Here is a 17,027-nt window from a genome sequence, read left to right on the forward strand (position 1 = left end):
GACTTCACTGCACACTTGCGATGGGGGTGGGGTTGATGGGGGGGGGGGGGGGGGGGGGGGTGTTGCGGAGAGGTCTAACATTCGTATTTTACCACAACCTGCCTGCATTTGGTTCGCAGCCAGTCACACGTGTGTGTTGCATAAGCAAGTGAAGTCTGTCAAAAGGACTGGGTTCATTAAATCTGATCCCTTCTTGCCAAGGGAGTGGATTTATTCGAGTTTTCCCCCAAATCTTTGTGTCAGAAACAAATCCCCTGGTAGAGTGACTAATGAGGCTTTAAAAAAGCTTTTACGTTTTTCAAACCAGGTTCTTGAGAATCTATCCTTTCTAGATGAGTGCATGGTTTGTGATGTTTGTGAACCTGGAAAGTTAGTGAAAAGCATGGTGAGCTGAAAAACTTTTATATTGCCGTTCTTACTCATGCGTTAAGGTGAAGTGGGAAAGATTTTACAGGAATCTGAGGGGTAACTTTCTCATGCAAAGAGTGGTTAGTGTATGGAACGAGCTGCCAGAGGAGGTAGTTGAGACTGGGACCATCGCAACGTTTATGAAGTAATTGAACAGGTACAAGGGTAGGACAGGTTTAGAGGGAAATGGGCAGACGCAGGCGGGTGGGACTAGTGTAGATGAGGCATGTTGGTCAGTGTAGGCAAGTTAGGCCGAAGGGCCTGTTTCCACGCTGTATGACTCTATGTCATGCCACTTCTCCAAAAATGAATGGTGGGGGTGGGGGTTCAATTGCTGAGCATTGAAAGAGTAAAATGGAGTCACAGATCTTTTTAAAATAAAGCAGTTCCCATGGGAATTTCTTTCATGAAAAGTATCCTTTGTCGAGTGTGTGTGCAGAAATTAAATCTTCAGTCCCAGCACATTGAGTTTGAGAGGCAGCTTTAAGCCAATGTTATTTCTGTTGCACTTACTTGAAACTAAAACTTTAAAACAAACTTAATTGTGCAATTATTATTTTGCATTCAAACTCTAAGCAACCGACCTGGTTAGATTAATAGTAAAATTAGTTTAACGGTTTATTTAGGATCATATAGAGTCATGACCAATAGGAGAGATAAGCAGAGGGCTGGTGAGATGAGAGGGTTAGAGGCCAAGAGAGGTGATAGTCGAGGGAGAAATAGGTGTGAGATGGGGGAGGGAGGTAGAGCAAGATGTGAAATGGGGAGAGGCAGAGAGGAGTGTGAGATGGGGGAGAGAGAGGTGAGTGAAATGGAAGAGAGAGAGGTGGGGTAGTGAGGTGGAGACTGAGGTAGAGGGGTGAGTGAAATGAAAGAGAGAGGGAGGGGGGTGACATGGGGAAGAGAGAGAGGGGGGTGGAGGGAGATGGGGAGGAAAAAGAGGGGGGTGTGAGGTGGGAGATGGGGGGGGAGAGAGGGGGGTGGGACGGGGAGATGGGGGGAGAAAGAGGGGGGGAGATGGGGAGAGAGAGGGGTGGAGTGAAATGGGGGCGACAGGGGGGAGTGCCATGGGGCAGAGAGGTAGATAGGGGTGAGTGAAATGGGGGAGAGAGGGGTGTGAGATGGGGAGAGAGAGGTGGAGAGAGGGGTGTGTGAGATGGGAGAGAGCTAAAGAATGATGAGTGAAATGGGGGAGAGGTAGATTTGGATGTGAGGTAGAGAGGGGTGTGAAATGTGGGAGGAAGTTGGAGAGGAGTCACGATGGGGTCGGGGGGGAGAGAACTCTGAGAGGCGGGAGAGGAAGGGGCATTGTTACATTTCTACCTCGAACACCTCGAACCCCGTTCCTCTTTCCCACTTTTGCACCCCGGGTGAAAGATTCTGACTGCTTACCCTATCTGTGCCTCTTGTTATTTCACAGTATATGCTTCTATTAGTTTTATATTTTTCCATCAATTTCGTCTCAACCTCAGACTAAAACTGATTGTTCTAGGTTTTGTTGGTTCTGAATTAGCCGGCCGTACAGAAAGAACATTAGCAGAAGTATTTGACTGCTAGTCATAAAACAAAAGCTGCTGGAGGAACTCAGTGGGTCAGGCAGCATCTGTGGATGGAAATGGACAGTCGACGTTATGGGTTAACACCCTTCCAGGGTCACCCAGTTTGACCCTTGCTCTGGTTTTACTGAACCAAACCTATCTGTGTGTGTGTGTGTGCGTCAGCGCCTTGTATTGAAGGATTCAATTCAGTGATTCCATTATAATATATTGTCACATGGACCTAGATACAGTGCATTTCTTTGTTTTGCATACAATACACAAAGTACACAAACAGTCACCACCTTTCAGGCAACTACAAAGTTACAAAGTACTTATTGGAGGTCATGTCGGTCCCTCAGAATTGTTCTGAATTATGGACCCGATCCGAAACGTCGCCTGTCCATTCCCTCCCCAGATGCTGCCTGACCCGCTGAGTTCCTCCAGTGCTTTGTCTTTTTGCTCAAGATTTGTTCATTGTTGCTTTTTTCCTTTTCCCACCTTCGGGAACTGTCTTATCCACTTTTCTGCATGTTTCGACGTTGGCTTCAACTCTTCCTTGCACCTTGAAAGGACACACCTATCAAAATGGTAATTCTGCAGTTTTGCTGTGGAATAATTGGAATCTTCCTATCACTGGGAAGCTCCTCCTTGCATGTGCCTGCGTGTGTGTGCACTTGCGTGCATGTTTTATGCACAGCAGTCTTACTGAGACCCAATACCAGCAAGTCCCCAAACCATGAGATTTAATGCTTGGCTGATGAAAGGCATGCCGGCAAAAGTTTGAGTTGAGTTGAATTAAGTTTAGTTTATTGTCACGTGTGCTGAGGTACAGTGATATATCATAAAGGGAATAACATAGAAACATAGAAAATAGGTGCAGGAGTAGGCCATTCGGCGCATCAAGCCAGCATCGCCATTCAATATGATCATGGCTGATCATCTAGAATCAGTACCCCATTCCTGCTTTTTCCCCATATCTCTTGATTCCGTTCTAAATAACTAACGACTAAATAACATTTAGTCCAGTAACGTTCTATGCAAGATTCCACCACCGTCGGTTCCTTATGTCTCCACTCTACACAAGTCTCTAGGTGTGGTCTCACCAATGCCCTGCCTGACTGAAGCATAATCCTCTGATTTGTGCATTCATTACCTTTGCAAAGTAAGGCCAGCTTCCTTATCCACTTGCTGTATCTAAGCACTAACTACTGTGACCACTGCACCAGGATACCTGGATCTTTCTGAAGTTCAGAGTTCTCTCACCATCTCAATCATAGGCTTTCCTGCGAAACAGTCCTAAATCAAACAATTTCACACTTTATTACGTTATAGCCTGTATGCAAGCTCTTTGCCTGCTCACATAACCCATCCATATTTCTTTGCAGCTGACATATGTCCGGCATTTTTTTTAATTGTGTTGACGTTAGAATGAGTATATTAATTCGTGCTTGCGTGAGGATGTTGTGTGTGCTCTCGATAGACTTTGTGCCTATGCTAGCACGACGCGTGTCTTTCAGTGTTAGCAAGCTGAAACATCAGTGAGTGATGACTTGTCACTAATGCCTCCTTGCTTGCAGGTCTCCCAGGCGAATGGTGACCAGTGCCTTTGCTGATGTCCAACATCATCATCTTAGCGATCAGAGCAAGAAGCGTTTAATGCAAGACACGGAGGACTGGCAGCCCAAGACAGGCACAGCTCAGTCACGTTCCTTCTCCATCCTGGCTCAGATGACGGGCACCGAGCATTGTAAGTAACGGTCAAAGACCTTCACAGCACGGAAACAGACCCTTTGGCCCAACATGTCCACACCGAACAAGATGCCCCATCTTCCCGAGTCCCACCTGTCCTCGTTTGGCCAATATCCTTCTAAACCTTTCCTATCCATGTACCTGCCTAAGTCAAGTCTTGACTCCCTAATTTGTCGTAGAGTCGTACAGCACAGAAACAGATAATACTATATATAAGCACAAGACACTATATTGAAATACAATCAAGTCAAACTCAAATCCAACAGGTGCAGCAAAGGGGAAGATGCAGTGTGCAGAACATAGTGCTCAGCCTTGTAGCAAAACAGTTCCATAGACAAAGTCCAATGTCCGCAATGGGGGAGAGGTGAATGGAACAATATCCTGCCTCATGGTCCTGACTGATCAGAAGCCTGATAACAGAGGGGAAGAAGCTGCTCGTTAGGTTTAGTTTTATTATTGTCACGTGTACCATAGTTCAGAGAAAAGCTTTGTTTTGCAGGATATCTAAGCAAATCAGATACACAAATATAATCAAGCCAAATGCAAGTACAACAGATAAAGGAAAAGATGCAGAGTGCAGAATATGGTTTTCAGCATTAATAGATAGATTACAAAATAAGGTAAATAGATTGAAAAATCAAAGAATTGAGCGACACCGTGGTGCAGCGGTAGAGTTGCTGCCTCACAGTCAGAGACCCGGGTACGATCCGGACTACGGGTGCTGTCTGTACGGAGTTTGCACGTTCTCTCTGTGACCGCGTGGGTTTTCTCCGGGTGCTCCGGTTTCCTCCCAAACTCCAAAGATGTGCAGGTTTGCAGGTTAATTGGCTTCGATAAAATTGTAAATTGTCCCTAGTGGGTAGGTCAAGACTCGTGGACAGGGTGATCGCTGGTCGGCGCGGACTTAGTGGACGCATTCCTGTGTGGACACAGTAATTCACCACAACATAGAGAGTATGTATCTAGTTGAGGTCTGGAACAGAGTAAATGGCTGAAAAACAAATGCTGGAGAAACTCAGTGGGTCAGGCAGCATCTGTGGAGGGAATGGACAGGTGATGTTTCTGATCGGGATCCTTCTTCAGAGGCTGAACTACTTAATTTCTGTAGAAACAAAGAAGTCGGAGAGAGAAGACTGAAGAAGGGTTCCGATCCGAAACGTTTCCTATCCATGTTTTCCAGAGATGCTGCCTGACCCGCTGAGTTACTCCAGCATTTTGTGTCTTTGCTTCATTTCTGTGTTGGAACATTGTGTGTGTGAGCGTGCGTGTGCGTGTGTACATTTGAGTTAGTGTCTTTGAGTGTGTCTGTGTATGTTTGTGTTAGTGTGTTATGTATGTGAGTGAGTGTGCCTGTGGTGTGTGAGTGTGTTTGTGTGTTTTTTTGTGTGTTTGTATGTAACACTGTTTGTGTGTGCGAGTGTGTGTATAAAATATAAAAGTCAAAGCAGACCAATGCAAATTCATTTCTTAAATATGACTGGTTAGCACACAACAAAAACCTTTGCACAAAATACTGGAGAAACTCAGCGGGTGAGGCAGCATCTATGGAGAGAAGGAATTGGCGACGTTTTGGGTCGAGACCCGAAACGTCGCCAATTCCCTCCATAGATGCTGCCTCACTCGCTGAGTTTCTCCAGCATTCTGTGTCGACCTTCGATTTTACCACATCTGCAGTTCTTTCTTAAACAAAAAAGTTTTGCACTGTACCTCAGTGCACGTGACAATAAACTAAACTTAAGTCAAAGATTTTTCGACCCAGCCGTTGTGCTTCACACTTGCCTTTGTCTCTATTCCAGCGGAAACATCAGGGAGTGAGGCGAGCAAGAAGACAAGGTAAGAGGCTGTTTGGATTCTCCGCACGTGTTGGGATTGCCTTGCTGTTGAAGTGTGAGCTTAAGTGTGTTTATTAACATCTGAAGTGCCTGCTTATGGTGGAATTTGCTGGAGTTCGATGTCAAGCTGCAGGTTTACAATGAACACGACAGTTTGTGGGGACAATTGCGGGAGGAGATGAGTGGCACTAAAAAATGCATTGGTTTTAGATTGTAACAATCCACTGCAGCTCAACGCATGTTAGGTTTTGCTTGCTGAAAGTTACTGACGTCAAAGATTTGACAACTATTAATGAAGCTGTCAGTTTGAATTTTCTGAAGCGCTGCATTGGTGCCTACTGTTTTTATCAATGTTGCTTAATTTAAATTATTTAGATATTTACTGCTGGAGTCCAAATTAATTTTGAAATATTGTCACAGTGGCGCAGCTGGTAGAGCTGCTGCCTCACAACGCCAGAGACCAAGGGTCGATCTTGACGTCGGGTGCTGTCTGTGTGGAGTTTGTACGTTCTCCCTGTGACTGTGTGGGTTTTCTCCGGGCACTCCAGTTTCCTCCCACTTCCCAAGGACGTGCAGGATTGTAGGTTAATTGGCTTCTGTAAATTGCCCTCTAGAGGGTAGGGAATGGACATGAAAGTGGGATAACATAGAACTAGTGGGAGCGGGTGAGTGATGGTCGGCGTGGACTCGGTGGGCTAATGGGCCTGTTTCATTAAACTAAGATACTGAATGCTTCCGGCATTTTCTATATGGTGATCAATTTCCTTTCCGAAAGGAAAAATAGTGAATAATTTGGTATTTTTCAGTCACTTACTGACACTGGCCATCATAATCTGATTTGCTCAATTAAAACTTGCACCCTTATCTTTCATTATCTTTGCTTGGTTAAAATAAACTGCAGATGCTGGGAATCAAATATGAAGACAGTAATTGCTGAAATGACTTAGCATGTCACCACACATCTGTGAAAGAGTTAACATGACCCACTGCTGAGTAGTTTAGAGGCGCAGTGAAGAAACAGACCCTTCGGCCCACCGAGTCCATGCCGACCATCGATCAACCGCTCACGCTAGTTCTATGTTATCCTACTTTCACATACACTCTCTGCAACCTACAAATCCGCAAGTCTTTGGAATATGGGAGGAAATCCATGCGGTCACAGGGAGCATGTGCAAACTCCACACAGACAGCACCTGAGATCAGGATTGAACCCGGGTCTCGGGCGCTGCGAGGCAGCAGCTCTACTAGCTGCGCCACTGTGCTGTATTTCTAGCATGTTCTCTTTATGTCTTTGGTTGATGCTTGTTTTGCACTATGATGGTCTGGTTACAAGGTATTGATTAATTTATTGTGATATTGATTATTACATATTTATTTGTTGTGTATTTGCGTTTAATGAGCCTGAAAAGCTGCAGCAAGTAAGAAAGTCTTTGTTCCGTTAACGGTACCTATAACCATTAAACATTTTGGACTCTTGGCTCTAAAAATGCTGCTTTCGCTAATGAACAATAGCGGAGACCTCAACTGCAGGCTAATGCTGCCCTCTGTGGCCTGTACTAGGTATTGCGGCAGATTTGCTGTCCATTTGTTGTCTGTGAATGTATTCTCTGCAGTTAATTTATTCTCTGCAGAAGCTGTATCTCAGTAATTCTTCGAACCCAAGGATCAAAATCAATGATCCAGCCAACCGACTAGCATTTTTGAGGGGCATAGATATAGTAGATTGCAGGAACCTTTTCCCCACAGCAGAGGTGTATAACATTTGAGGATTGATTCGCAAGGGTGTCAAAGGTTATGGGGAAAAGGCAGGAGAATAGGGTTGAGAGGGAAAGACGATTGAATGGCCCAATTCTGCTCCTATGCCTTATGATCAAAATCATGAGAGGAATAGATTGGGTGAGCGCACAGTCTTTTGCCCAGAGTAGGGGAATCGAGAACCAGAGGAGACAGGTTTAAGGTGAGGGGGGAAAGATTTAATCGGAAACTGGGGGGTACATTTTTTACACAAAGGGTGGTGGATGTATGGAATGAGCTGCCGTAGGAGGTAGTTGAGGCAGGAACTATTGCAGTGTTTAAGAAGCATTTAGACAGGTTCATGGATAGGACATGTTTAGAGGGCTATGGGCCAAACACAGGCAGGTTGGACTAGTGTAGATGGGGCATGTTGGTTGGTGTGGGTAAGTTGAGCCATAGGATCTGTTTCCATGTGTATGACTCTATGGACGTAGGTTTGGGATAGGAGGCTAAGTGTGAACTGAAGGAAGAATGTCTTTATTGGTTGCCATCTCCATGAGAATATGGTGGAGGCTGAGATTCTGACAGAATTGATGAATTATACGAGAAGGTTTTTTAAACCAATATGTAGAAGAACCGACTAGAGGCAGGCGATCCTAGACTGGGTATTGTGTGTTGATGAAGGATTATTTATTGATTTTGTTGTGCAAATCCTCTTCATTGCGAGAGGATTTGAGTTTAGGAGCAAGGTGGTCCTTCTGCAGCTGTACAGGGCCCTGGTGAGACTGCACCTGGAGTATTGTGTGAAATTTTGGTCTCCTAATTTGAGGAAGGACATTATTGCTATTGAGGGAGTGTAGCGTAGGTTCACCAGGTTAATTCCCAGGATGGCAGGAATGACATATGATGAAAGAATGGGTCGACTGGGCTTGTATTCACAGGAATTTAGGATGGGAGGGGATCTTATGGAAACAGAAAACATTCTTAAAGGATTGGACAGGCTAGATGCAGGAAAAATGTTCCTGATGTTGGGGGAGTCCAGAACCAGGGGGTCACAGTTTAAGAATAAGGGGTAGGCCATTTGTGACTGAGATGAGGAAAAACTTCTTCACCCAGAGAGTTGTGAATCTGTGGAATTCTCTGCCAAAGAAGGCAGTGGAGGCCAATTCACTGGATGTTTTCAAGAGAGAGTTAGATATAGCTCTTGGGGCTAAAGGAATCTATGGATATGGGGAAAAAGCAGGAACACGGTACTGATTTTTGATGATCAGCCATGATCATATTGAATGGTGGTGCTTGCTCGAAGGGCCGAATGGCCTACTACTCCACCTATTTTTGTATGTTTCTATTGTTTGAGCACTTGAATCCCGAAACTATCCAGGCAATGGACCAAGTGCTGGTAAATTGAATTAGGATTTAGGTTTAGATATATTATTGTCACCTGACCAAGGTACAGTGAAAAGCTTTCATTTACAGGCTATAACAATCAAATCAGATATACCATGTATAGATACAATCAAGTCAAACTCAAGCACAATAGGTAGAAAGATAAAGGGAAAGATACAGAGTGCACGACATAGTTCTCAGCATTGTAGTGAATTAGTTCCAGAGACAATGTCCAGTGTCAATGACAATGGGGTAGTGGTGAATCGGACAGTACCCTTGCTTATGAGTTTAGTTTGTTGCCACGTGTACCAAGGTACAGTGAAATGCTATTGTCGTGAGCAAACCAGTCAGTGGGAGGACGATACATGATCACAGTCGAGCCATCCACAGCGTACAGATATATGATAAAGGGAATAACGTGAATACGTTTTATTGCAAAATAAAGTCCAGTAACGTCCGATCAAAGATAGCCCGAGGGTCTCCAATGAGGCAGGGAGTAGCTCAGGACTGCTCACTCGTTGTTGTTAAGTTGGGTTGGTTGCCTGATGACAACAAATATGGAAGGTCCATTCAGAAGCCTGTTAATGGACTAGATATGTATGTGATGGTGAGCATGAATGTGGTGGGCTTAAGGGGCTCTTGCTGTGCTGTGTGATTCTATGATGGTGTGCTTGTATGGAGAACACTAATGCTGTGTGATTCTATGATGCTGTGCCTGTATGGAGAACACTAATGCTGTGTGATTCTATGATGGTGTGCCTGTATGGAGAACACTAATTATATCGGGCTGCACAGTGGCGGTAGAGTTGCAGCCTCACAGGGCCAGAGACGCCGGTTTGATCCTGACTACGGGTGCTGTCTGAGCGGAGAATGTACGTAGTGCTAGTGTATGGGGATTGCTGGTTGACGCGTACTTGATGGGCCGAACGCTCTATTTCCAAAGTCTAAAGTAAAGACATGATTACTGTGTACAGGGCATTGATGGATCCTGTTGACTGCAATGTTGATGAATCAGGCTGATGGGCAAAAAGACCTGTGTTGTAGAAACAAGGAACTGCAAATGCTGTCCGATACACAAAAGGACACAAAGTGCTGGAATTACTCAGTAGGTCAGGAGCTTCGCTCGAGACCTTAAGAAAGGAGATGAGGAACATCTCATTCATTGCCACAGACAGCTGTGGAGGCCCAGTACATGGATATTTTTAAGGTGGAATTTGATAGATTCTTGATTCGTAAGGTTGTCAAGGGTTAAGGGGAGAAGGCAGGAGTATGGAGTTGAGAGGGAAAAATAGATCAGCCATGATTGAATAGCGGAGTAGACTGGATGGGCCAAATGGCCTAATTCTGCTCGTAGACTTACGAACTTATGAACGTGAAACGTCACCTAACCATGTTCTCCAGAGATGCTGCCTGATCTGCTGAGTTAGTCCAGCACTTTGTGACCTCCTGCGTTGTGTCTCATTCCATTTCCATGCCTGTGTTTTCTGCACGTGATTGACAGCCTGTTCGTAGATCTGCATGGCGGTGGCATTATCTGCATGGATTTACTTTTTCTGCCAATGCCGGTAATGCAGGGCGCCTCTGTGCAATACACACTGAGGGTGGAGTACGGAGTTAGATTGAAAGATACGTGGGGGGTTGTTGCATTTTGGGATGTCAAAAACAGGGCAGGACCTTCACAGTCAAACGCAGGGCCCTGGGGAATGTTGAAGATAGTTGATAGTGAAGATGGTTGTCAAAAATCTCAACAGGATCTTTATTGGTTGGGTAGGTGGACTAAGGAATGGTTGAAGGAATTTAATGCAGAAAAATCATACGTTTTGTATTTTGGGAGGTCTAACAGGTGCAGGGCCTACTCAGTGAACATCAGTGCCCTGGGGAGTGTTGTAGAGCAGAGCGATCTGGGAGTACAGGTACATGGTTCTCTGAAAGTGGCGTCACAGGTACACAAGGCTTAGGATACATTGGCCTTCATCAGTCGGGGCATTGAGTATAGACGTTGGGAGGTCATTTTACAGTTGTACAAGATGTTGGTGGGTGGCATGTGGAGCACTGTATTCAGTTCTGGTTGCCCTGCTATAGGAAGGATGAGAAGAGTGCCGAGCAGATTTACCGGGATGTTGCCAGGACTCGAGTGCCTGAGCTACAGGGAGAGGTCAGGCAGGCTAGGACTTTATTCCTTGGAGCGCAGGTAGCTGAGGGGTGATCCTACAGAGGTGTACAAGATCAAATAGGAGAATAAACTGTCTTTTTCCAGAGTGGGGGAATTACAAGAGGACTAGGTTTAAGGCGAGGGGCGAAAGATTAAGGGGACCTGAGGGGCAACTTCTTCACACAGATGGTGGTGGGTGTATGGAACGAGTTGCCAGAGGAGGTAGTTGAGGCAGATACTATAACAACATTTAAAAGACACTTGGACAGGTACATGGATAGGAAAGGTTTAGAGGAATATAGGCCAAATGTGGGCAAGAGGGACGAGCTTAGACGGGGCATCTTGGTCGGCATGGACAACCTGGGCCATGACTAAGTGACTTAGTAAATTTGGACATGTTCATCGATACTTGGTGGAGCAGATTAGCTGGTCAGGAATGCAGTCAAGTTATATGCTGATATACTGATAGTGAAGGAAATTATGTTTGATGAAGAGGCAGGTGGGAGGGGCAATGAGATGGGTGGGGGTGGGGGGGAAGGGGAAGGGTGAGGGAAGGGCAGCCAGGGGAAGAGATGGAGGGAAGAATGGAGAAGGGGCAGAGGTGGGGTGGACCTTGTATCTCTCTCTCCCCACTCCCCCAGCCCTTACTGCTTCGCTCCCCTCTCTCCCCACTCCTCTGGCACTCTCTCCTCACAGCTCCGTCCCTCTCTCTCCCCACCCCTACAAACCTCTCTCTGCCCCCTCCACTAGGCCTGTCTCTCTCTCCCCACCCTTCCATCCCTTCGTCCCCCTCCTCCGGCCTTCTCTGTCCCCAAATCTCAGGCTCAAAGTCCCCGCAGTTCTGCCACCTCCCTTCCCACTCCTCCAGCTGTCCCTCCCCTCTCCCCTCTCCCCTCCCCCCCAGCTCTCGCTCTCCCCACTTTTGTTGCCTCTCTCTCTCTCTCTCTCTCTCTTGACCGCATATACGTGTACACTCATTCATACGGACACACGCAAGGACACGTGCACGTGTGCAACAGATACACACACCGTGTAGAGACTCACGCAGACACGCACACAGATGAATGCGCACACGGACACGCACACTGCACATATGTGGACATGCAGAACACGTGCACATAGACATACAGATTCATACAGACTCGCACGCCGCACAGATTCACACACATGCAGACACATGTGCACGTGGGCACACGCACCCCACACAGAGCCACACACATACATACGTGTGCACGTGGACCCAGGCACCCCACACAGAGCCACACACATACATACGTGTGCACGTGGACCCAGGCACCCCACACAGAGCCACACACATACAGACATACGTGTGCATGGACACAGGGCTACAAGAAGTCCCCCTCACCGCCCATTCGCGCGGAGACAGAGACTCCCCCGGCCGTTCCCCTGTGTGCCCGTAACGCCTCCCACACGCAGCCCACCTAACCTCTCTTCTGTCACTTCTATTTTCTTTCCCTCACAGGCCCAAGGCCATGACTGTTCGGTACAGCCCCAAGTACGCCGAGCTGCGGGATTGGCACCACGGCGTATCTGCTCGCGTCCTTAATGTAAACTAACTGCAGACACCCGCGGAGAGAGAGCGGGCCTGCGGGATATCCGTGCCAGCCACGCTGGGCTGCTTTGTGTTTGGATCTCACTTCTAATTTGCTTCGATTTCTGGCTGACCTACTCCCCTCTTTTCACGATTCCACCTTGTTTACTGAAAGTAGTGTGTGTAGCAGATCCCCGCCCCCACTGGTCGACACTGTTTGGTGCCAGGCCTGTAGAACCTCGACAGGCCTTCCTAGATCATCTTGTACTTTGTGAAATGCCCCGGGACGGGGTCTGGAAAGCCGCGGACGAGAGATAGGTGCGCTTGATGCTAATTATTTCACGGGTGGTGTGGGAGAGGGAAGGGGGGGGTGGGCGGGGGGGGGGGGGGGGCTGATGTTGGTGTAAGTGTAAGACTCACCATGCAAATCGGCATGGTGTTGGGAGGGGGGGTGTGGGGGAGAGGCTGGTTTATGTCTCCCCTTCCTCTCCCCCCTCCAGTCCCTTCATGGCTTGCTGCACCAAGCTTTGCAGCAATCCATCGCCTCCGCTGTCTATTTGGATTGCAGGACGTTTGGGCTTCAGGAGAAGTACTTCACAGATAAACTGGTTTAGGCCCAGTTTTATAATTTTGTAAGCTCGTAAATTACAGGAGCAGAATTAGGCCATTCGGCTCGTTGTGTCTACTCCACCATTCAATAATGGCTGATCTATCTTTCCCTCTCAACCCCATTCTCCTGCCTTCTCCCCATAACCCCTGACATTATGGTCACCTATTTATTCATCTTACTGTCACCAACTGGATTTCATTTCATTCACTATTCATTCAGTACAATGAATTTCCTGGATATTAATACTTAGAAGCATTAAAAAAAAAAAGATCGGTTGTAGTCTTTGCCTGCAACCATTTTGCCATTATTTGTATGTTTACAGTGCTGCTTCAAGCATTATGGACTTTACATTCAATTTTAAGTTTATCATTGTCTGGTGTGCAGTGAAAAGCTTTGTTTTGCACGCTATTTCAATCAGATCAGGTAATAGGATTCACCAATACCATCGTCAAACCCGTGTACAATCGACTGATGAAGGGGAAGATACAGGGTGCAGAATATAGTTCTCAGCATTGTAGCACATCTGTCCCACAGGCAAAGTGCAATGTCTGCAATGGGGTAGAGGTGGATCGGACTGAAAACTGTCCAGATGCAACTCAAAAGCTTCCCCGTGGAATTTGCAGAGGGAACCTCCAAATTTTTTTTTTGAATCTCTTCTTCAGATGGAATAGAGATTGTCTATTAAAGAGCAAATAATTTCAAGCTGCCATCAGTACTAGCTGATGCATCAAGCGTGTGTTTAGCCTGTAATATATTTGTATTATACTAACTAGATACTAATCTATATATGCCGGTTGCAGTTGGAAATTGTATTTTAATAAATGTGCGTTAACTACAAAGCGTTTTGGTTTTATTGACTTTATATTTTGAGAAGGATCTTGAGCCTTTGATAACCTGTGCGGTGAGATCGACACAGTGCTGGAGTATCTCAGCGGGTCAGGCAGCATCTCTGGAGAGAAAGGACGGGTGAGGTTTCGGGTCGGGGCCCATCTCCAGACGGATGCCCCTAGATGTGTACAAGCGGCTGCAGATGCTGCGAATCCTGTGCAAAAAAACACAAAGTGGTGGAGGAACTCAGCGGGTCAGGCAGCATCGCTGGAAACTCCCTTCCCCTCGCCTGTGTTCACCTATTAGCCAGTCAGGCTCTGTCCTGCCCCTCCTCTCTTCCAGCTTCCTCTCCCCCCCCTACAACCAGCCTGTAGAAGGATCCCGACCCAAAACATCATCTATCTATGTTCTCCACAGATGCTGTGTAAAAATGAACTGCAGATGCTGGTTTATACCAAAGATACACACAAACAAAGTGCTGGAGTAACTCAGCTGGTTGGGATAAAGGTGCTGTTTCCATGCTGTACCCACCAGCTTTATAATTCACAGCACAGAAATATCGTGTTTTGAAAGTCACACAAGGAGGGACACGGATTTAAACACACATTTATCTCCTCCACCCCTGGCAGCGCATTCCGGGCACTCGCCACTCTCTGTGTAAAACGTTTAAAGGAGGTGTGTGCGGCAGGTTTTTTTACACGGAGACTGGTGGGTGGCTGGAACGCTCTGCCAGGGAGCGGTGGCGGAGGCAGATACCATAGTGGTGTTTAAGAGGCTTTTCAATCGGCACATGGATATGCAGGGGATTGAGGGATAAGGATCACGTGGACGCAGAGGAGATCAGTTTAACGGCATCCACCATGTTTGGCGCAGACCTTGTGGGCCAAAGCACCTGTTACTGTCATGTACTGAACTATGTATTTATTTAATTCCTCAAAGTTAAGTTACCTCCGGTACCATGGTGAGATCGAAGCTTCTGTCTCGACATCAGAGGTCTTGCGTTTGATCTGCTCTGTATTATCAGTGAACACCTTTTTCTGTGAGGTTTTTATCTGACTGGCAGCAGTCGATACTGCCAGACAATCGCTGCCTGCTCTTGATCTCTGATCTCCATTCCTTGTGCCGATATATTTATGGATTCCCCTACACAGACCATCCGTAGGCAGAGATGCAGTGGGACATACTTTGGTCAAATGTTTCCATCTTCCTGTTCCTCCCTTGTCTGACACCTACAGGGAGAACGAGGCTGTAAATGGAGAGACGGGATGCAGGTAAAACCCGGGACATGTCCCAGCTTCTTGTGTGTTTTCACTGCAGCACCTCACTGCCACACGGAGTATGTAATATATAACCAGCATGCGGTGTCGAGGTGGGAAGGTAGTTCCAGATCACTGATTTCAATCTGAGGCCTACAAGATAGCTGTTAGTTTAATGGTTAAGAAAGAACTGCAGATGCTGGAAAAATCGAAGGTAGACAAAAATGTGGGTAAGGCAGCATCTATGGAGCGAAGGATTATGTGACGTTTCGGGTCGAGACCCTTCGTCAGACTGTTAGTTTAATGGAACGGTTTAGTTCAGGTTAGTCTATTATTGTCATGTGTACAAGCTTTTTTGTAGCGTGCTGTCCAGTCAGCGGAAAGACTATACATGATTACAATCGAGCCGTCCACAGTGTACAGATGCAGGATAAAGAGAATAGCATTTAGCGCAAGATAAAGTCCAGTAAAGTCTGATTAAAGACAGTCCGAGTGTCTCGATGGGTAGATGGGAGGTCAGGACTGCTCTCTAGTTGAGAGGAGTCGGAGAGGTAACAATAACTTAAGGACGAGAAACTCAAGGAAGAGTCGCACCCTGGCCACTCCCTCGTCTCCACTCTTCCATCAGGCAAAAGGTACAGAAGTGTGAAAACGCACACCTACCTCCAGATTCAGGGACAGTTTCTTCCCAGCTGTTATCAGGCAACTGAATCATCCTACCACAACCAGAGAGCAGTGCTGAAATACTATCTACCACTTTGGTGACCCTCGGACTATCCTTGATTGGACATTTTCCAGCTTTACCTTGCACTAAACGTTATTCCCTTATCATGCATCTATACACTGTAAATAGATCGATTGTAATCATGTTTTGTCTTTCTGCTGACTGGTTAACATGCGACAAAAGCAAGGTACATGTGACAATAAACTAAACGAACCTTAATAATGGAAGACACAAGAAACTGCAGATACTGAAGTCTTGAGCAAAACACAAAAGTATGAGAGCTAGGTAGTTATTGTTCGTGGCAAGGGCATCGGTCAATAGTTCAGGGTGAATAGTTACTGGAGGTACTGTCGTTTAACTGTAGCATGTACCAATATACAGTGAAAGACTGTGCTTTGCGTGCTATCCCGTCAAATACCACACATGAGTACAATTAAGAAGTTACACAAATACGTGTAGGAAAGAACTGCGGATGCTGGTTTAAACAAATGAATGAAAGATATGCAAAAAAGTAACGATGATAGAGGAGGTGGTCCATTGTTAGCTGTGGGCGAGGTGAAAACGAGTGCAGACAATGAAACTCACCGGGACGACAGTGAAACTAGTACAACGACTGGTGTGGGGAAGGGTCGGGGAGAGAGAGGGGGGGAGAAATCAATAGTGAGAAATCAGAGTGAGGCCAAATGCAAATTGGAGGAACAGCAGCTCATAGTTCACTTAGGCAACTTGCAACCCAGCAGTATGAACATTGACAACTGCATCAGTGCTGCCTCCTGCACCCATGCAGAACTCACTGACTTCATCAACTTCACTAATTTCCATCATGCATTCAAATTCACTTGGACCATCTCCGATCTCCCCACTGTTTCTGGATCTCACCGTCTACATCACAGGAGACAGACTATTGACCGACATCTACTACAAACCTACTGACTCCCATAGCTATCTAGACTACACTTATTCCCACCCTACTTCCTGTAAAGACTCTATCCCCTACTCCCAATTCCTCCGTCTAAGCCGCATCTGTGCCCAGGATGAGGTTTTCCATACTAGATCATCGGAGACGTCCTCATTGTTTAGGAAACGGGGGTTCCCCTCTTCCATTATAGATGAGGCTCTCATTAGGGTCTCCTCGATATCCCGCAGCTCTGCCCTTGCTCCCCGTGCCCCCATTTGTAACAAGGACAGAGTCCTCCTTGTCCTCACCTTCCACCCCATCAGCCGTCACATACAGCAGATAATCCTCCAACACTTTTGC

At 46.4% G+C, this 17,027-nt stretch overlaps 1 protein-coding gene across 7 annotated transcripts in view; it reads left to right on the plus strand.

The window, feature by feature from the left end:
- The window catches only part of pdlim5 (PDZ and LIM domain 5), a 206,933-nt gene that overhangs the window by 142,874 nt on the left and 47,032 nt on the right, over positions 1 to 17,027 (plus strand). For 4 of the 7 annotated variants that reach the window (XM_033022484.1, XM_033022514.1, XM_033022495.1 and 1 more), the window contains exons 6-8: positions 2,517 to 2,534; positions 3,524 to 3,693; positions 5,492 to 5,528. In XM_033022484.1, the coding sequence (XP_032878375.1) occupies positions 2,517 to 2,534; positions 3,524 to 3,693; positions 5,492 to 5,528 (225 nt within the window). The remainder of the gene's footprint in view (positions 1 to 2,516; positions 2,535 to 3,523; positions 3,694 to 5,491; positions 5,529 to 17,027) is intronic. The other 3 variants (XM_033022505.1, XM_033022531.1, XM_033022539.1) reach the window with 1 other exon arrangement.

The sequence above is a fragment of the Amblyraja radiata genome, chromosome 1, assembly GCF_010909765.2.
Source record: "Amblyraja radiata isolate CabotCenter1 chromosome 1, sAmbRad1.1.pri, whole genome shotgun sequence".
Taxonomy (NCBI): Eukaryota; Metazoa; Chordata; class Chondrichthyes; order Rajiformes; family Rajidae; genus Amblyraja; species Amblyraja radiata.